Here is a 22,230-nt window from a genome sequence, read left to right on the forward strand (position 1 = left end):
AGGTCAGTCGAGAATCTTTCCTTATTCAGCAGGCCTGCACATACCACAATGGCACAATCAAAAAAGACCATAAAATGGCTCCAACTTTTTCAAACTTCAGTGAGCCAGAGGCATATTTTGGTTTGTTTAAAAAGCTCTTCGAGCTCAGAGATACTGAAGGACAGGCAGAACCATCCTCTCCCTCCCTTTGCCTCAGAGACGTGCAGTGTTGCCTCGTTTCTTTCAGGAGTATCACGCCCTCTTCCTCAGTTCTTCAATTCAACCATGCCTTAGATTCAAAGAACACAGGGCAGCTGCCAGGTGAAGCGTAACTGTCAGTGAAGACGCTCACTCTGTCTGCTGCTTCTACCATGGCATCAATTCATGTAGCAGAGAAGACCGTTTCGTTTTTGCCTCAAATTCATCACAAACTCATCTTCTGCTGTTTGATGGTCTGTTAAGGAACATATACATAACAGCACACATACACGCAAATACATCATAAAACAATAAAACAGGAACAACAGAGTGCTGCAATAAAATCATTATGACCACTGACACTGTGCAGAAGTACCTGTTTTCTCTGGGCTGCTGACACACAGATTGTCATGGTCCCCGTCCTCTGTGTGTTGTTTGTGTGGGTGTGTTGTTTTGGGCAGGCTCGGTGTTTACTCCACCCTCTCACCAGCCGCTTCCGGGAGTGAGCAGCACACCTGATCTCAATCACTGATTACTCACCAGTTTTCCTGATGGGTATTTAAGCCAAGGGAAATCGCCAGTCCTCGCCGGATCGTTGTCCCTACCAGGTCGCCAAACTATGCGGCTTAGTCGCATAGGTAAGTTGTTTAACTTACCTTTTGTTCTGTGAATTAGTCGCTGTCTGTCTGCAGAGCCGAGGATTCAGAGGGTCAGTAAACGCATCGTCAGGCTGACGGAGTGCTGGAGACGAGCCTCGTGCAGTTCCCCCTGCCTAACCCCGGAACCCCCCCCCACCAAAGAGAGAAACTTCAGTTGGATTGTTTAAATAAACGCTTTAAACTTTTAAAGTCTGCCTCCGCAGTTCAGTCCTTCTTTTCCCCGCAAGCCACAGACGAAGGTGCTCCGTCTTTGCCTAGAACTCCATCAGGGAGCCTCGACCTCTTGACCCTTTAAAAACAAATGGATCCTGTTAATGACGTGTTAGGTAAGCACATTAAACACAGACTTTATGGACACAAAGTGAGTGTCCACTCTGAGCCCAGTCACTGGTCTGTCTGTGTGCCATCATGTCACAGCTGTGACTGAAAGACACAGGATCATTTGGGATGCATATATACAGAATGCGTGAAACCTTATTGTAGACACAACAGTAAAACACAGGATATTGTAGAGCCGTGTCTGGATAAGACTTATCTTATTTACATACCGCCGACTTGACTTTAGGGAAACGAAACCTGAGGGTGGGCTGTGTCGCAAAAGCCTTTCACTTTTCCACTGCTTCAGAGCACAGACGCTGCAGCTCAACAAACTTGCGTGATTCCGTTTGGGACAATGGCCTTTAATCAGCAGGCACCTTTCTACAACCCAGTAAGTGAATAACATCTGCTCATGTTCTCAGGTTAGTTCCGTGGGGCCGCGAGTGGACGAAATCACCCCAGATAGTCATGAGAGCAGCATTTTTTGCGTCTTTATCGTGTCATAAAAGTCTGCTATTAAAATGAGCTCATGCCTATTTTATGTATTTATGTTTTATTTTTCTGCCTGATGAGTGCTTGTACGTGACTCTCTTGGAGCTGCGCTCCTAAACACCGGCCTGCTCCTCCTGTCTATCGTGGGACAATTGCAAAGTATTTGTCTGGAAATTATTTTCGGGGCTCTACATTTTTTTTCGTAATGTGAGCTCCAGCAGCTCCGCTGGCTGCTCTGTAACACTTTCAGTCCTGGACCGCATTTGGTTTTTCTTGGTTCTCGTCGCCACTCTGTGTTGGGACGATGAGTGGGGGTGTCCTCAAAGCGTGGACCACCGCGCTGCCTGTTGCTGTTTCTGATAGATTCCCTGTGCTTGATTTTAGTGTTTTATTTCAGGTTTTCATTGTGGTGCATTTCGCTTTCTTTGAAGGGAGATGGTTGTAGGCGTGGATGTTGTGGAGGAGTCCACGCACATCTTTGCAAGTTTTTTTTTTTAAAGGGCTAATGACATATCAGAAGAATAGAAGGTGACAGATGTCTCAGCCTGGAGACGGTGGCACACATGTCAGTTTGCTACCTGTTTAATGTGAAGTCTTATTGTACACATAAAGACAGTTTAGTAGACTAAGGATATGAAGTGAAACACAGGAAATTGTAGAGTCGTGTTTGAGTTTTAGACTTTTGACCGTTTGACACAGTTTTTCTGTCCGTTATTGTTTAACCCCGCGGATAAGACTGACCCTAATTAAATACCGCCTCCTTTTTGGAAACGAAACCTAAGGGTGGGCTGTGTTGCAGAAGTCTTTCACTTTTCCACTGCTTCAGAGCACAGACGCTGCAGCTCAACAAACTTGCGTGATTCCGTTTGGGACAATGGCCTTTAATCAGCAGGCACCTTTCTACAACCCAGTAAGTGAATAACATCTGTTCATCTTCTCGGGTTAGTTCCGTGGGGCCGCGAGTGGACACAACCACTCCTGATAGTCACGAGAGCAACATCTTTTGTCTTTCTGAGTCATATAAGTCTGCCATTAAAATGAGCTCATGCCTATTGTATTTATTTATTTTTATCAGAAGAAAAACAGCTTAATAGTGCGGTTTCTCTTTCTTTTGCAAGACTTTCAAGTGTTCGTGTAGCGTGAATCGAGTGGAAGCGGTGTTGTTTTTCCGTTTCCGTAAAGTAACGGGAACGTTTAAAAAGCGATCACCGTTAACGTGGAACCGTTTAAAAGTTGTATTCCCAGGGTTGGTGTGAGGATGGTTGGCGCACCCATAGTCCGCGTGGGCACCCCGTATCCAGAACGCAGCGTTTTAGCCGTTCACACGGAGAACGGAGCATTTCGAAAACGGAAGCTGTTCTCAAAATGTGCCGTTTTGAGGGACTCAAAACCAGTTTTCGTGTGACCGACAGGCCCCAAAACAACCGAACTGTACAGTTTTCAGCTGAAGCCTTTGCTCGTGTAAACTTGGCCCCACACTGAACGTGAACGCAGCAGTAACTGTGGCCCTAACGAAGGAAGGAAACCTGCAGATGATTTGCATGGGTCGTTTCCTCTTTGGGCTCCACTGAGCGGCTGGCTGGAAAACATGAAATAATATGGACAATATGAAGAAGAGCAGTTACTTTAAACTCGAAAACAACTTGATTTACTTTATTCAGATAAGGATTTATCACTGTGTGTAACATCAGCTTATCATAGTGTGATTTTATGCGTGACAGTTTAGCAGGATGTGGCCTGCAGAAGCAGCCATTTCAGTTTTTCTTTCTTTCTTTTGAGCTTAGTACATCACAGAGGCTTTCAGTACTTCAGTTAGTGTTACAACTTTTAAAGCGACCTGAAAATAGGATGCTTATTATGATGATGATGAGCCTTTTATTTATCCAGGTAAAACTCTCATTAAGATTAAAATCTCTTTATAAAAGAGAGACCTGTCAGTAAAACACTATAGAGCACTACTCAGCGTCTGCTCTGTTTGTAACCTGTCCCAAGCCATGTTTAAGTTGAGGAGGCTGCCCGTTATAGTGACTATCATTAATGTAGCATTTATTGGCTTTTGTTTTAAATTATTGGCCTTCTAATTTAACTTTTATTTGGCTGAAAATTTCAGTTTTTCAGCTCTCACACTGGACTTGTCATATGACTATGAGAACTGTAATATTTTAGTATTCTAACTCGGGTTAGCTGCTCTTCAAATTTAGGGGATTTCTTTTTTTATAAACTATGATAAGGTAAAGGATTGGGTGTCACCTTAGTTAAAACTGTTGTAAGTTAAGAAGGTGTGAAGCCTGTTACCTGTGATAGTGACTGGTTTGTGCATTTGGACGTTAGGGGGATATTTTCATGTTTCCTCATGTTTTTCGTGTAAGATTTTAGTTTGAAGACCTTACTTTAAAGAGAACATATGGGTTGTGTTGGCTTTGGCCCACATTATTCTTCTCTCCTGGGCTCGCTGTGGCTCAAGAGGCGAGCAGGTCATCAATCAGAAGGTCAGTGGTGTGAGCCCCACTTTCCCTACTCAGGATGGGTGTGGTTAGGCATAGAAAAAGCATGTGTGTGTCTGTTTCATTTCCCTCTCCTGTGCTATCTTGTTAATCTGTTCTTTGTGTGTGTCATGACTTGTGTTACATCCACTCTCATTCTGAGAGTTACTTCACTTCTTTGTTTTATTTTTTTTCATACGTTTTTGATTGGTCATGTTTTTCAGTCAAGTTCTGGTGTGTATATATGTAGACATATAATCTATAGTCCTGCCATTTACCAGCAACTTATTTTTGGTATCCTGTTTTCACCATCCATAAGTTATTTAGTAATATATGCATTTTATCTGGGTCTGAGTTGTGGGAGCAGCAGTCTAAGCAGAGACTTAGATGGGCCACTGAGGTACCCCAAACCAGTCAAGAGACATGATCTCTCCAGCATGTCCTGCTACCCTGAGACCTACTCCCAGTTGGAATTTATGCAATACATGTATGTGGACCATTAAACAAATTATGCTGCCACCATCTTGGAGATCCGGGACTGCCAAACAGGATGTGGAAGGTTCCAAATCTTTTTATAGTAAGTGGAGATTGGGACCTCACTATGTGAGTAAGAATGCAGATGGGAAATTTTCTTTTCTTTTCTTGTGAAATAGTCTTTGGTACACAGCAGGGTTATTATAGTTAACGAAAATGAACGAAATAATGAAAACTTAAATTGAAAAAACATTGTCATTAACTGAAATAAAACTAAAATTAAAAGGAAAAAAGATAACTAAAACTGTATTGCGAGTTTAAAAACTAACTAAAACTAAAATTATAGATAAAATGACCTTCCTTTTCTTGTCATTTTATTTAAAAGCCTTATGGATTGATCATTTTCTGCTCTCCCAGTCTAAGCTGGGAGCGCCGTCGGGCAGCTGTGTGCGTGCGTGCTCACCGCACTGGTCCCAAAAGTAATGGCAGCGGTCTGCTGAGAAAGCGGCAGAGTCTCATTTGGAGTTTCTTTGAGTCCGATAATACAGATAGAAGAGTGTCTTGTTGTGAATGATGAAAAATGTATGGAACACGTCTCAGTGAGGAAAAAACACCAACATCAAAGTCCACCTGAGAAGCGCACACAAGGCAGCTACGGAAACCGCTCTGAACCGACTGAGTCTGGCGTTCACCTCCGGAGAAATGTGACTACTCGCCGCCACGTAGCCGCGACGTTGTGATGAACCTGTTCCGTCCTTGTGCGTTTCTGGCCCCTTTACCAGTGAGAAAATAACAATCAGGAACAATCAATATAAGGACTCACAAATGTCAGCAAATTCCTGGAGGGAGCTGCTAAAACTGTTGGAATGGACGTGAGGGAATGAAAAAAGTGAAATAACAGGGACAAATATGTTTGCAGCCAAAAAAAACTGAGCACAAAGAGCAAGGACCAAAAGAAGTCCCAGCTGGCACCGCATATAAAACACCTGCACACGACAGTAAGGTAATGAACACACACAATCCAGCTACACAAGCAGATGTGCGACATGAGGTCGGCCACATATCATATATCTAACTAAGCCAGCTCCAAAAGAGAAGCTGTTGTTAATCTGCTGCACTGACGCTGAACTTTATTGGGAGTTTATTGTAGAATTTATTGAGTTTGGGAGTTCATGTTTTTCTTTGTTTCTCCCTGTTGATGTGCATGTGTGCCCTTAATATTACACACATTTAGCACGCAGTGCTGCTGTCTTGTGAACAGTTGGTTGTTGAATATATTTCTTTAAACGGTATCTTTTGTTGAGTTTTTATTACACAATAGTCACTCGTGTGCCTTGAATCTTGCACCTGACAAAGTATGAAAAACTAAAACTAATACTGAAACTAATGAAACTAAACTAAAACTAAACAATAAAATGAAAATAAAAACTAATAAAAATGAGCAAAACCACTCTGAAAACGAATTAAAACTAACTGAATTAGAGAAAAAAAAAGTAAAAACTAACTAAAACTAAACGATAATGTAAAATCCAAAACTATTATAACCCTGGTACACAGTGAACAAACTAATGTTTTGGTGATTTGTGTCAGAGCTTTAAAGGAGGTAATTGGAATGTTTTGTTTTGCTCATAGGTAGAAAAATCACTAATTGGGAGACTGAATTGGTGAATTTTTGTGTGGTTTATTCTGGGGAGGGGCTTAGGCTTTGTAAGCCAGAGTTAATGCTCCTGAGAGGTAGTGATGGGCAAAACGCGGCTTTGTGAAACACTGAAGCGTTCGAAGCATTTGTGCCGGAATTGTATCGAAGCTTCGAAACAATCTGAAACCCATCTGCACAGTGACACCTGCTGGACAATTTTGTTATCGCCACATCTTGATAATGCTGTTCAGTGAAACAATGACACAGGCAAGTCCAAACAAAGCTACTGATTATATCTGACTGTCAATAATTATGATCAGCACGTGGCCTGGAGGAACGAGGAGACTGTTAAAGACAGCGAGCTGTGACTATTTTCACTCTGTTAACATCCGTGAGTCTGTTACAGTTTTTATGAATTCACTAACACACAAACCAATTTATTACAGGGGGAACAGTATCTGATGGGTGACATAAAGCCATCAGATACCGTTTCCCCTGTAATAAACTGGGGGGAACGGTAACTGATAACAGAATGACAGCCATCAGATACCATTTTTTGCTGCGTGGGCGGCGAGGAGACGGTGGGGAAACAGTATCTGATGGGGAACTGCGACTCGACGGAACACCGGAAATCACCTTTTGGCAGATGATCACTTTTTGGCACAACACCTGTTGTGCCACAACACCGGCGCCTCGGCCGCCTGGAAACAGCAGGAGTGAAACGCACCGAAGCCTCACTTAGCCATGGTCATGTGATGTAAGTGTTTTGAACCAGGTTTCGGAGCAGTGTTTCGAAACACCCGCGCTTCGGAAGCTCGACACAGTGTTGAAACTTCAGTGTCGAGCTTCCCATCCCTACTGAGAGGTAGAGAGGGTGGCATAGCAGGCCTAGTGTGTTGGCTAGAGCCCAATAGCCATGGGTTTCTTTGGATTTAGTTAATTTTTGAATTCCTTTGAACAGTTTTAAGTTTGTTTTTCCTATAGTTTTTATATCTCCCTTTGTTGGTCCCTTTGTTGGTCACCATCCTGACCCTCCTTGTAAACAGCACTTGTAAATAAATAAATTGCACATCAGGTGAAGAGAATTCCAGCTTCCAAGTGTGTTTCCTCAACTGCAGCTGTGGCATTACTACATGTGGTGTCAGAAGAAAAAACAATGATACCTCCTAAAAAGCTATAGCATCAACAACTGCAAATGTATGATGGTATGGAGTGAGGCGCCACTGCAGGCTCTGGGGAAGCTGATGTCCAGTTTGGAGTTGGTTCCAGTATGTCCACAGAGGCTAGTCTGGTCTCTTTGACAAAGATGTTTGAGAGTTTTATGCAAGTTCAACTGGAGAGAGACAAAAGGTAGGAAAAGGACACAAATAAGCAGGAGCAGAAATTCAGCATCCTGTCACATCAAGTGACACAACTCCAACTCAATCTGGAAGCCACCCGGACTGGTCAGCTGTCACCAGCAGGAAGTGGTGTTCCAGTTGAAGAGATTGCAAAGATTTGCAAAGATTAGAAGACACTGATGACACTGAGCATTATCTTACCACCTTTGAAAGACTGGCTGAGGTCTATGGCTGGCCACGGCAACAGTGGGCAGTTCGACTAATTCCACTGTTAACAGCAAAGGCCAGAAGTGCTTTTGTGGCCATGGACCCAGTGGATAAAAAAAGACTATGTATTACTGAAGAGTGCTATATTGAAATAATATGAGATTAACCCCTTAACTGGCAGCAAAAAAATCACCTGAAACAACTACATAACACCCTCTGGTTATTATTGGCTCTGAACAACCCATTTCATAGCCTATGAACCGGCACCGTCTGGTCCGCGGGCCGAATGAAGTGCATTTATATGGCAGGCTAGACCCGCCCATTTCGATTGACACCTCATTCGGCCAGTCATGTTAAGAAATGGGTTTCCCAGAGCCAATAATACTCAGAGGGCGTCACGTAGCTTTGTCAGGTGATTTGGTGCAGCCAGTTACATGATTGGCCGAATGACGTGTCAATAAAAATGGGAGGGTCTAGCCTGCCATATAAAAGGGACCACAAACGGCCCGTCACCGGGCCCTGGTCAGTTAAGGGGCTACTAGAGACACTTACCGCCAGAGGTTTCGTTCTGATGACACACCTGCAGGAGAATCCCTTCAAGAGCTATATATACGCCTCAGGGACTTGTTTTGTAAATGGGTGGCTTATAACAGTGTTTTTCAACCTTTTTTGAGCCAAGGTAAAAATCATGAGGCACACCACCAGCCAAAAATGTTAAAAAAAAATTATACTCAGTAGCCTATATTAACAATATAGTCATTCTTATCAAAGTGTCTTGAATAGGAATCAAATAAACCAGCTGTTTGGCTAGTAGGGGCAGGTAACGGTGCTTCAGCAGCGATCGCCCGGCAGTATAGGGTTATAAATATGTATGCTGTGTGAGCGTTTCAGATGGCTCTCATTTTGCAAAACTACCAAACTGTTGGTCTGGGGATTCAACTGGTGCTTTGCGTGCCTCCAGTTTCTTGCTGTCGGGTTTTAAAAATGGCAGGCTTGATTCTGGTGAAGGAGTCGCTCTCATGACTCCGCTAGTGACGACACTCCCTGGCCAATCAGTGGCATGCTGTCCTTTGCGTCACGTTTTTGTATCGCCTCGGATCGCTCAGAACCTCGGGTGAGTGAGTACGGAAAAAGGACCGGCAAAGTGTACCTGGTTCTAACGGAAATGCCGTCAAATCGCGGCGAGTCGAGTCGTTCCGTATGGAAAAGCGGCTTAATTCTCTTGTCTCTATGTACAATGCAATTTGCTACCTGCTGCTATCTAGTCTAGTGATATGGAAGAGTATTACATGATTATGCTCCCAGTCACTACTAAAGCGCAGACACTCATGGCATATTAGGTGAAATTGGATAATTTCCCATGGCACACCTGATGATCTCCCACGGCACAGTAGTTGAAAAACACTGGCTTATAACACCTGCACCAAGGAAGATATCATGGAAAAGCTGATCCTCGAGCAGTATCTCAAAGTACTGTTCCCAGAGGTGAAGACTTGGGTAAAAGAGCACAACCCAGGAACTGCTAAGAAGGCTGCCGAACTGGTTGATGCCTATGTAGCTGCTCATAATGGCCATGGGGTTTGCTGTTACGCTGGCCAGCTCGGACCACAAGGAGGTAAGTCTGAAGGGTTGGGTAAAAGGGGTGGTTCAGCCAGTTATGTAGCTGGTCAGGCTAGCTCCACAAGATCATTGGATGTTAACTCACTCAACTTCAAGGCTCAGGCAGGCAATAAAGCTGATGTTGTTTGCCACAATTGTGGTGACGCAGGCCATACACGTCTCCTTTGTACAGTTAGAAAAATCAAAAGTACAAATTTGTGTTATGTACCAAGACCTGAACTGTGTGCTTCTCAAAATGCATTGACTATGTCGCCGTTAGCAAATGTACTGATAAATGGTATATCGCTCACTGCTCTGTTAGACACAGGATGCACCCAGTCTCTGGTACAGACCAAACATGTTCCCAAAGACGTATGGAATTTAGATGAGACCGTTCCAGTTGTATGTGTATATGGGCATAGTTTCGAGGTGCCAACTGCTGAGGTCTACATTGAAATTTATAACCAGCCATACCTTATGAAAGTAGGGGTAGCTCCTGAGTTGCCATATCCTGTACTGCTGGGGACTGATTTGCTCATTTTGTTAGATCCCATCCATGAATAAGTTGTGTGGGGTAGTGACCAGGGCTAGAGCAAGGCAGTTGGGGGCACTGGAAATATCAAAAACCCAGGGTTACTTCAGTCAGAACCTGTAGAGCCAAATCCTGCTATTGCTGAATCTGTTTTGCCAGCTACTGTTACATCTGAGTCCATCACTTCAGATACTGTCACTGGTGATACACTCAAGCTGATGCCATTTCAAGATGAGCAAGTAGATACTGTTGCAAGTGCCAACAGTATATACTTGCTCAAGCCAAACAAAAAGAATGGTATGATTGTTCTACAAGGAAGCAGAGCTTGAATCCTGGTGAGCAGGAAGAAGGGTTGGAGAGACGAAGAGAGCAGGTTGAGGAGTTGTTACTTCAGTCAGCAGAACAGTCAGAGCAAGAGATTGGGGCTCCAGAATTAGGTGATGATGATTTCTCTTTCCCTTGCAATATGTCACTCCAGCAGGAAAATGATTCCACACTTGCTGAATGTTTTAAGAAAGTGGCAGCTAATTCTAGCTTGCTTTCTGAGCAGTTTGTGGTGGAAAAGGGGCTCCTATATAGACAGTCAGATGAAGGTAAACAGCTTGTGCTCCCTGAAAATTCAAGGGCTGAGGTGATGAAGGTGGGGCATACTATCCCGTGGGCAAGCCATTTGGGGTTTATGAAAACTGCACAGAATAAGTAAAAGGTTTTATTGACCAGGAATGTATACCCAAGTTAAAGAATACTGTAAATCAGGGCTCTTCAACTCCAGGCCTTGAGAGCCCCTGTCCTGCAGGTTTTAGATGTGTCCGTGATCCAACACACCTGAATCAAATGGCTGAATTACCTCCTCAGTATGCAGTCAAGTTCTCCAGAGTCCTGCTAATGACTTATATATTTGACTCAGGTGTGTTGAAGCAGACACACATCTAAAACCTGCAGGACAGGGGCTCTCGAGGCCTGGAGTTGAAGAGCCCTGCTGTAAATCATGCCCAGAATGTCAACTTAGGTCTGGAAAGTATACAGCACCTGTCCACCTCATTCCTCTCCCTGTTATTTCCACACCCTTTAAACGTATTGGTGTGGATATAGTGGGACCAGTTGAGTGCAGTCAGGTAGGAAACAAATTTATTTTGGTTATATGCGACTATGCAAATAGGTATCCTGAAGCCTACCCACTGAGAGAGGTCACAGCTAAGCAAGTAGCTACAGCTATGCTAAAGTTTTTTAGTCAAGTTGGGATACCCAGGGAGGTTTTGACAGATCAGGGAACAAACTTCATGAGCCGAACACACACAGGTTTATCAGCTCTTAGGGATTAAAAAAGTAAGAACCACCCCATACCACCCTCAGACTGATGGCCTTGTTGAGCGTTTTAATAAAACCTTGATCTCCATGTTAAAGAAATTTGTCTCAGACACAGGAAAGGACTGGAACAAGTGCTTGCCATTTCTGCTTTTTGCTTATCGTGAGGTGCCCCAAAGCTCAACAGAATTTTCACCATTCGAGTTGATTTATTGTCATCAGGTCCGTGGCCCTCTGGATGTTTTTCGGGAGATGTGGGAGGACTCCGATACATCTAAGAGCATCAACATCATCTCTTATGTGATGAAGATGCGGGACCAGCTGATGAAAACCACCGACATGGTTCGTGAAAACCTGTTAAAGTCACAAGCCAAACAAAAAGAATGGTATGATCGTTCTACAAGGAAGCAGAGCTTGAATCTGGTGAGCAGGTCTTGCTACTTTTGCCCACATCTGAAAACAAACTGTTGGCCAAGTGGTATGGCCCTTACCTGGTGAAGAGGAAGGTGGGGGAGGTGACATACCAGATTGTCATGCCAGAGCATAAGCAACCACTCCAGACCTTCCATATCAACATGTTAAAGAAATGGCATCCCCGTTCTACTTCAGAAGGGCCTGCACACCTCTCCCTTTTTGTTTGTGCGGTGGTGGAGGATGATGAAGCAGTAGAACAGTTTCTACCAGTGTAAAAAACACAGACGCAGCTGGACCTGTCTCACTTGGCAGATGATCAGCGGAGAGAGCTTCTTGAGATCTTGCCTCTTAACCTTTTTCTGCAAACGTCTGCAAAGAACAAACATTGTACAACATCACATATCTCTGAAGGATCCTACCCCCTTGCCTCAGTCGGTGTATAGGGTCCCGGAGCGCCTCTTGCCTGTGTTAAAGAAAGAACTGGATATGATGAGAGAAATGGGGGTGATTGAGCCTTCCTTCAGTGAATGGAATAGCCCTATCATCTTGGTCCCCAAGAAAGATAGTGCTCTGAGGTTTTGTTTAGACTTCAGAAAGGTCAGTGGGGTCAGTAGACTGAACTTATATCCCATGCCAAGAGTGGATGACCTTGTTTAGAGACTTGGCAGCGCCAGGTACATGAGTACACTGGATTTGTGCAAAGGGTATTGGCAGGTTCCGCTGACAGAGGAGAGCGAAGAAATCACAGCCCTTCCGGACGCCTTTTGGACATTTCCAGTTCACTATCCTTCCTTTTGGCCTTCATGGGGCCCCAGCGACGTTCCAAGCTGTTGGTGGGCACAGAATCCTATGCTGCAGCTTACCTTGATGATGTGGTGGTCTACGGTGCCAGCTAGGGAGGATCATCTGGCCCACTTGAAGGAGGTGCTGCAGAGGATTAAGGATGTAGGCCTTACCATTCACCCTGACAAGTGTGCATTAGCAGGAAGCTCAATGAACATGAAGTCAGGTATTCTATTGTGGAAAAGGAATGCCTTGCAATAAAGTGGGCTCTGGATTCCCTCTGCTATTACCTCCTGGGAAGGAAGCTCATCTTGGAAACAGACCAAAGAGCATTGTCATGGCTGCATAACATGACGGACACCAACTCCAGGATAACAAGGTGGTTCCTGGCCATGCAACCATGTGATTTTGACATACTGTACAGGAAGGGGAAGGACAACTGCACAGCTGACTACCTTTCCAGAACGCCGCAGGCGGCGTCTTCAGGGGAGGGAGGGGGAAATGTCACGGGGTAACCCGTGCCCTATAGGACTAAATGTGTTAATGGCCAATAATAGACTGCAATGACTTCTATTAGTATAACATCTTGCCGGCAAACTAGACGTTTCATTTTCATTTAAGCGCTTTGAGTGCTCATATCTGAGCAGAAAAGCGCTATATAAGAACTAGTCCATTTACCATTTACCATTTTCATGTAAATTTTGCCAGTCTGAAACTTTTTTGCTGCATGAAAACACACATTCATGAAACAAAATACACAAATATTTGACAAGCAGAGAAAGTGACAAAAAGCACTTACCGTATTTTTTGGACTATACGTTGCACCAGCCAAAAAATGCATAATAAGGAAGAAAAAAACATATATAGGTCGCACTGGACTATAAGTCGCACTTTTTTTGGGGGGGGGGTTGATAGAATCCGAGACCCAGAGCAGAAATTCCATCTTGAACGGCAATTTAAAATAATAATGGATTAAAGAACAGGACGAACACGGTTACGCCTACGTTATGCTAACGTAGCACATTCAGCTACATGACGCACAACGAACACGTGTTCGGTATGTTAACGTAACATTAAGTTATTCAGATAACCATAGCATAAAGAACATACTAACAAGTTAACCAAACCATCAATCCATTGAAGTCTTCATCCTCTGTGTCACTTCTAAACAATTCCGTACACTCCGTAGACGAAGCGCCGCTTCCTCTTCTGTGTCGCGTTAGTCAGACTCGTCGTCAGCTGCAGTTCCAATTATTCCAGCCTTTCTGAATCCCAACAGGATGGTTTGTCACTGAAGCCCATGTTTTCTTGATCCATCCAATGACTTCCAGGAAAGTTGGGTGGCGCATTCTCCCAGTTGCCGTTAAGCTGTGCTCTCCATCCATCATCCACTGCGCCCACAGGTTACGCAAGACTGCCTTAAAGCTGCAGTTCACGGAGATGTCAAGTGGCTGGAGTATTTTGGTTCATGTGTTATAAATGTCACATATACGTCGCTCCGGAGTATAGGTCGCACCCCCAGCCAAACTATGAAAAAAAGTGCGACTTATACTCCGGAAAATACGGTATATGAACCAAGTAGCTACATGATCTGCAGCTATATTCATATCCATATCGTTAGCCTAATAGCATAATTGCCTAAGTCATATTTTCGCATATTTTGAGATACCTACCTAATTCTACTCTGCTAACAGTGTAGATTCATTTAGATAGATATCTCAATTTTGGCCAAAATATGACTTAGGCCATTATGCTATTAGACTAACGATATAAAAGAGAATGAAGAACAAACAGTAATAAACCCCTGTTTACACTGTTTAAAAATGTTTGCCACTTTTCTTTGCTTTTATATGGAGTTAATCAATTTCTTATAAAATTCTTCCCAAATGATGATGCATGTTTGTGATAAGCTTCTTCAGCACACTATCACGTTTAGCAGTGATGTTGTAAAACATGTTGAATCATGTTCTTTCTAGAGAATCCCCTTCACTGGATCAATCCAAGGTGGTCTGCAAGAGGGGAAGTCTATCACTGTCAGTGGCCGAGTCCTGCCTGGGGCTGACAGGTCTGTCTGCTTGTTTCTTTATTTCTCAGCAGGTAGTGTTAGTGAGTTTTAAACAGAACACTTCATTAAGCTTGTTTTTCAGTTTCTTAACATGATACAATTACTTCATTAAGAGACTTGTTATTGTTCTGTCACTATAAACTTCCCATGTATTACAGCTGTTGACAATATCACAGACTCTTCCTCCCCACACAGTGTTGGCCGACTTGCACATGTATATGAAAAATCACATGCTTTTTGAACATACGTTACATCTACATTTATACTTGTTTGACATACTTGTGTTCTAACTTACTGAAATAAAATCAGGTGAATATTTCTGTGTAGATTCTCAGTCATCCAGGTCATAGTAGTCTGTGGAGCTGAAAAAAGGCGACTGGACTTTAAGTTTCTTGAAGATATTTCACTTCTCATCCAGAAGGGTTCTTCCGTTCTCAAACCACAAGGTCTTTACTCTGGAGAAGCTACTCCATGCATTTATGGGCTTCCAACAATCCACAAGAATGAGTCCCACTCAGACCCATTATGAACAGTGTAAACTCAGTCACCTACAACATTTCCAAGCACCTCGACAACATCTCATCTCCTCATGTAGCCAGCCTTTACATGGAGGAAGTGGAAAGTAAAGCTCTTGGTTCTTTCAAAGGGATGGCACCTAGCCACTGATACAGATATGTGGATGACGCCTGGGTCAAAATCAAAACCCAAGAAATAGAAGCCTTCACTCACCACATCAACTCAGTGGATAAATACATAAGTTTTTACCAGGGAGGACACCAAGGATAACAGGTTGCTGTTCCTGGACTGTGCAGTGTTTGAGGAAGATGGAAGCCTCAACATTGAAGTTTATCGTAAGCCCACACACACAAACTAGTACCTACTCTTTGACTCCCACCAATCTCTGGAATACAAACTTGGGGCGATCAGGACCCTGCAACACCGGGCAGAAAGACAAGTGGAACAAGACTGTCATCCTTTATGTGGCAGGCTTGTCAGAGAAACTCAGAAGAATTTTCTCCAAACATGACATCAAACCAAGTCACACTCTAGGGCAAAAACTGGTTCATCCCAAGAACAAGCCCCACAAACACAAGATCAGCAACATAGTATAAGCTGTCCAGTGCAGTGAAGAGTGCTCAGACCTCTACACTGGAGAAACCAATCAGCCTCTTCACAAACAACATACAAGAGCCACCTCAACAGGACAAGACTCAGCTGTACATCTGCACCTAAAGGTCAAAGGGCACTCTTGGACTAGGAAGACAGATGGTTTGAAAGAAGAGTAAAAGAAGCATTTATGTCCACTGTGAACAACCATCATTGAACAGAGGAGGTGGATGACATCACCAACTTCCCCCCACTTACAATGCTGTCCTGAGCTCCCTCCCCAGGTGCCTCAACCCCCATTCAAACCTTCAGGTGACTTCATTAGGCCACTTGATAGAATGGGGCAAAGTTCCTCATTGGTTTCACCCAAAACCACTGATTGTAATGACTCACGCCTTCTTTCACAACTTGGCACATGTGATTGTGCACATGAACAACAGTGAGTCTCAACCACCTCCAGGGGTCACTTGGACCTGGGTCACTCCACGTTTTTGGTTTGAGAATTGAAGAAGCCTTTCGGATGAGAGGCAAGAAACTTGAGCCTCCAGAGAAAATCAAGTGAAGAATTCCTATCACTGTCAGTAACCAACCCCTTTTTGTTAAACTAACATTCAGTTGCATCTGTTTAATGCAATAAAATATATTATGCATAATATTTATCTGTCATACAGGCCTGGGGCCTCTACTACAATGCAAGTTCAGCATACCTGTGATGCCTTTTGCTTATCTGACTTCACTTTGGCAACATTGGCAATCAGGCCACACAGTCACATGAAGGTGGTTATCAGCTTAATAAGTTAACCCAGGGTTTCCCAATCTATCTGTTAGTGTGTTCATGTGGAAGATGGCATTGACAGAATATGACTAATCAGAAACATGGGCAGGTCTATTGGCAGCAGAGTGACCAATTTTATAAAGAAAGATAAAATTATAATATTAGAAAAATATGAAGAAGGTAAATATATAATACAAACTGAAAGCTGCAGCCAAAACTGCAGCGGTGTGTAAAGCATTGTCTTGGTATGTGCACTTTGACAGCTTTGGTCACTAATACTGTAAATGTGCTACTGTATTAATAGTGTCCAGTCTATCTGAAGGCAATAAAAGCCAGTAAAAACGCCACCTGTGTAAGTTAACAGACTTTTCATTACTGCAGCAGTAAGAGAATCTGACAGATTACAACTGGGTATGCCATTAAATAAAATAGATATAAGCTCAAATAGGTTTAATGTTTTAAGATCCCATGTTAATGCTTACAGAATATGTTTTAAGTTGTTTGCAGCCAAAATGCAAAAAACAAACAAAACAAAAAAAGAACTTATATTTATTGCTGACACTCATCAGAAAAAGACAAAAATTTTGACACTGTTTAAAAAATTTAGACCCTCCTTCTGTTAGTTAGTTTCTTCTGTTTATGTTAGTTTCTGCATATTTGATGGGTCTTTTAGCAGTGATTTGGTATGTGTTGAATAAAATAAAGAAAAACAAGCAAAGTATATAAAATCATGAAAAAGAAGCAGCGTTCTCTGCTGTGAAACAATGAAGGTGTGTCCACTAAAAATGCCAAATGGCAGCTCTCAGCTTGACGAGGCTACGGATTTGGGTTTGTTTTAACCAAATCAAACAGGTTAAGAGAAGATCATATGTGCATCATAGGTAAGGAATGTTTTTGTCAGTTTACGGTTCTTTACTCAATGCAGTCAGTTTGAAACCCTGTTTAAAAACTCCAACTTACAATCATCTGTTGTTTGTGGGATGGAAGAATGAAATATGTTTGGCCCCATTTAACAGTAATCCCATTTTAATTCTCTAAAAGGAAAAGTCCATCCAAACATCCATTTTCTTAACCATTTATCTTACAGGTTTCATGTGGATCTACAGTGTGGTTCCAGGGCTGGTGCAGACATCGCTATCCACATTAACCCACGCTATGAAAGTCAGCATTATGTGGTCACCAACAGCTTCCAGTATGGCAGCTGGGGCTCCGAAGAGAGAAAGTACACCTCCCCTTTCCCTGTTGGCTCCCCTTTCACCCTAGTCATTACTGTCACCCGTGACTCCTACCAGGTCATTTTCTAAACATCTGAATAAAATCTACTCAGTTTAGTCAATAAATAAATGAATAAGTTCATTTAATTTTACTGCATTTACCAGTCCAGTAAGAATTTAAATTTGTGTAAGTGTATGTAAGTGACATAAGTCACACATATCATAAAAACTTAGTTATTCTAATGAAAGTTATTTTAAAAAGACTTTCTTGGTTAGAATTTCTTAGAATGTTTTTTGGTTATCATTTCTCTTAAAGATATTGTTGTACAAAAATAATTTTTACTGTTTAGACAATTCGACAGAAATATAATTCCATATTTACTATTTCCAGCTGAGCGTCAATGGCTCTCACTTTATGGACTACAAACATCGCCTCCCAATTCACCCGGTTGACAGCATTTCAGTGGGTGGAAAAGTGGAAATTTCATCCATTGCCTTTCAGAACCCTGTGGTGAGGAAGCTTAGAGAATTTATTGATTGACTCATTGAAATAAATAAATAAATAGTACAACAGTACAGTTGGTTGTGTATTTGTCCTCATGTCCAAATAATCCTAAACCTGATAAACAATGAACATTATGAAAAAATAGGTGATAGTAAAGTGGTTTCTTTTTGTTTTATTCTCCACACAGCTAGCCTTTCCTTCTCAGCCTGCATTTGCTTCACAAGTAGCCTTCCCCCCCCAGGCTGGATTCCCTTCATATCCAGCATTTGCTCCTCAACCTGGATTTCCAGCACAGCCTGGATTTCCTCCTGCAGCACCAGTAAGTATCCAGGGTGGAGTTCCAATTTGAACTCCATCAACCACCTGATAATCAAGTGAAGAAAAGAGGACTTTGTAGGTGTTCCATCCACAGCTGTTTGTTTCACACAGCGAAAAACTGCAGTACGTTGGTTAAAATATGCAGATGAACTGTTAATACTAAAAAAGTATTTCTTATCCGATTACTCGAGTAGTCGATGGAATAAGAAATAGAATACTCGATTACTGAAATAATCGATAGTTGCAGCCCTACTGAAATTTGCAACATGCCATAAGCCAATGCATTACCTTCTTACATAGGAGCAGCAGGCTTCAGGTGATAGAGTGATTGTTGTGTGAGACTGTTGACTTATGTAAAATGCATCCAGCCACTTAAAAACAATTGTTTTTTTGGGAGTTGTATTGGTATCGGCAGATATCCAAATGTAAAATATCAGTATCGGTATCTGACATAAAAAGGTGGTGTGTGTGTAATATATATATATATATATATATATATATATATATATATATATATATATATATATATATATATATATATATATATATTTTTTTTTTTTTTTTTTTTTTAAATTTATTTTTTTTGTAGTGTCAAAACAACTACTCAGTTGTAGTGTTGCTGTTCAAAGGAAACATTCCACTTTCCAGAGTGGTGGTTTTATAGCAGTTGAACATGAAATGGAAACTGTCACTAGTCTGTCTTACAATTCACCAGTGACACATTTATATATTATATATTTTTTTAATTATATATTTCCTATGTGCAGGCTGTTCCATACAGGGCTGCCATCAGTGGTGGACTCAGACCTGGCAGGACAATCACAATCCAGGGATCTGTGCAACCGAGTGCCACAAGGTCAGACTTCATGATAAACTTCTTTACTTGATTTACTTTAAGACCAGCATTATATAAATTTAACCACAATAATTGACAGTGCAAAAACGATGACTGTATGTGTGAAGTATTTGAGAAAATGAAGAATTAAACTCTATCTATCAATATAATACCCCCCCCCCCCCCCCATACAAAAGTCTTAATGCCACAGTATAAAGACTTTTATAGTTTTATTAAAGCATGGTATGACCATACATTTCAGCCTAGGCCATATATAAGTCAACCATGTGCAGCTATTTCCATTTTTCCAGCCAAGAAATAACCATTCAGATGCTGAACTCTACAATATCATGTGAAATCATATCCTGATTCATCAATGTGGTTTTAGGGTGTACTCTAAAACTGCGCTTTTATTTTCTCAGCAGCCAGGCATACTTCTGAAAATTGTGAAAGTCTAAGTTAATCAAGTTTTCCTTGAGGTTGGTTTAATGCAGCCTGTAGGGAGAGCTGTATGCATTGCAGAACAAATGCTAGGCAAAATAAATTGTCAGGAATAGATTCAAATTAAGAAATCTGAACTAATTGTCTGTATGTGCAACAACATATCATTTCAAATTGGTTCTTTGCCACGTTGTCTGTTATGTGTAGATTATGTGGCTGGTGTTTTGAGTTAGGAATGATTCATAGGTGTCACGGTTAATGAAACCAGACTGTGTGGCATGTGACAAAGGGGAAGACTGAAATGCAGGACTCAGAAGCAGAAAGACAGGAATTAACAAAAGATGAGCCTTAAGTTAACAAAATGAACCAAGGCAGGAAATGAAACTAAAGGAAACCTCCACTGGGGAAGGAAAACTAGGGCGCACTGGAGACACATAGAACACAGAAGCAAACACAGCCACAAAGACAACAGGGCTCTGACAGGTGACAAGGGAAAGCCTGAGACAATAAATACACAGGAGGGTGATTAGGGAAGTGGAGACAGCTGGGGTGGAACAAGTAAGCAGAATGACACTAATGAGACTAAGGGAAGTAAAGCAAAATACAAGGCACGTGGGACAGGGGATGACAAAATAAAACACGAAGTGAGAAGACACAGAAATTCAATTTCAATTCAATTCAATTCAATTTTATTTATTTAGCGCCAAATCACAACAAACAGTCGCCTCAAGGCGCTTTGTATTGTGGGTAAAGATCCTACAATAATACAGAGAAAACCCAACAGTCAAAATGACCCCTATGAGCAGCACTTGGCGACAGTGGGAAGGAAAAACTCCCTTTAACAGGAAGAAACCTCCAGCAGAACCAGGCTCAGGGAGGGGCAGTCATCTGCCGTGACTGGTTGGGGGTGAGGGGAGAGAAAAAAAAAAAGACATGCTGTGGAAAATGCAGGGAAATGCAGACTAGACACAACACCAGGGAGACAGACATGCTGAGGAAAACAGATGGACACACCTGAAGAACTATTGCTCAAGACCGCTTAAAAATGACAAGAAATGCTTTGGAAGCAAAATATAAAGAAATGAAGATGGCTCAAAACTTTATAATACAATAAATAGTTTATAATACAGTAGTACTGTATGTTCTTATATGTGTCGTTTACAGTTTACAGTGTTGGGATCATTATTGTAAAAAAGTCACATTACACCTTACTTTCTGAAAAAGTATTGCATTACATAGTTAATTAACAATAAAACTAATGTACAGATCGCCAATCCTCAAAGTTGTAGCTTCTGGTGCAATATTTGTGCTATGTCCTGCACAGAACAGAACAACAGGTCAACGTAAAGTAATTAATTCCTCAGTTATGCAGATAATTGAAGAACTAATTTTGTACAAGGAACAGTGTGTCATGAACAGCTGTGGCAGGCAGAGTCAGACCCAAAATGCAGGGTGCTCAGGCAGGTATAATGAAAGGCGAGTCATTTATTTTTGGCTGATGAAAAAGTGGAACATGAGTTACACAAGAGAAACTGAAAACTCCAAACTTACTAAGAACTAGAACACAGGCTAGAAAATGCTGGAACTGAGAGACACAGGGGAGAGGTGAACTGACGATCTGACAAAGCCAATATATACACAGGGAGGTGATTAGGGAGAAAAATCCCCCCGGGGAACACAGCTGAAACACACTGGGGAAAACAAGACCGGGGAAAGTAAAACTGAACATCTGAATTCCCTGGTCAGAGGCCACTGAGAGTATGCACACTGACAAAGTCAAAGCAGTCACTTGTGATTAATTCAAATTTTAAAGGTAATACAAATATTACACATTGGAAACAGGCATAACAAAGCATCAGTTTGACAGTAATAATGATCAATAATTATATTGTATTAAATACAAGTAATTCAACACAAGAATTTTCAGACTCAAGCTTAAAAACTGGCTAATAATATCAGTGTGTCTTAGCTGAACTAGTACATGCTTATATTTTAATACTGTTTGGTTTGTTTGTGCTGCTGGCCACAAAATTAAAAATATAGGATGCTTTCATAAGGCGCTATATGTGCATACATGGAACAAACAGGACATTTTAGCCCATTGCCAAGTGTTTGCTATGTGGTCACAAGGTCATCATAATACATCATGCATAACTGACGTTTTGTGAATATAAATTAGATCTTACTGTCATGAAATTAAAATTATAAAATGCTATTATATCCTTCTGAGACCTTATGTTCTCTGTAGTAGTCACAAAAAAAGCAAAATTATAAGATTTTTTTTTCCTCAGTTCTCAGGAGGATGTGATAATATTATGACATCATCATATCGGATATAGATAAGAACCTTCAGAGGTCTAAAATGCATCTGTGTGTTTAGTTACTCAATTCCTGACTGTATAGGAGGAGTTAGCAGCCAAAGACACAGAGACAGAGATTTTGTGTATTATAGGAAGATGTCTGCTCAAAAGTTTGGTCTAAAACAGGCGTTCCAATATGAAATGTAGATTTTTTTGCCAAAACTGCTGTGTGGTTTTCAAGCACATTA

General features: G+C 41.8%; 1 protein-coding gene across 2 annotated transcripts in view; it reads left to right on the forward strand.

Moving 5' to 3' along the window:
* The first annotated feature begins 1,494 nt into the window (after positions 1–1,494).
* LOC115790853 (galectin-9C-like) overlaps positions 1,495–22,230 on the forward strand; it is a 29,437-nt gene continuing 8,701 nt past the window's right edge. Inside the window, exons 1-6 of one of the 2 annotated variants that reach the window (XM_030744825.1) lie at positions 1,495–1,545; positions 14,399–14,487; positions 17,457–17,661; positions 17,975–18,094; positions 18,276–18,407; positions 19,174–19,262. In XM_030744825.1, the coding sequence (XP_030600685.1) occupies positions 1,510–1,545; positions 14,399–14,487; positions 17,457–17,661; positions 17,975–18,094; positions 18,276–18,407; positions 19,174–19,262 (671 nt within the window). In that variant the 5' untranslated portion in view covers positions 1,495–1,509. Of the gene's footprint in view, positions 1,546–2,398; positions 2,557–14,398; positions 14,488–17,456; positions 17,662–17,974; positions 18,095–18,275; positions 18,408–19,173; positions 19,263–22,230 lie in introns of those variants that run through there. The other variant, XM_030744824.1, reaches the window with a different exon arrangement.

Source organism: Archocentrus centrarchus, chromosome 13, assembly GCF_007364275.1.
Source record: "Archocentrus centrarchus isolate MPI-CPG fArcCen1 chromosome 13, fArcCen1, whole genome shotgun sequence".
Taxonomy (NCBI): Eukaryota; Metazoa; Chordata; class Actinopteri; order Cichliformes; family Cichlidae; genus Archocentrus; species Archocentrus centrarchus.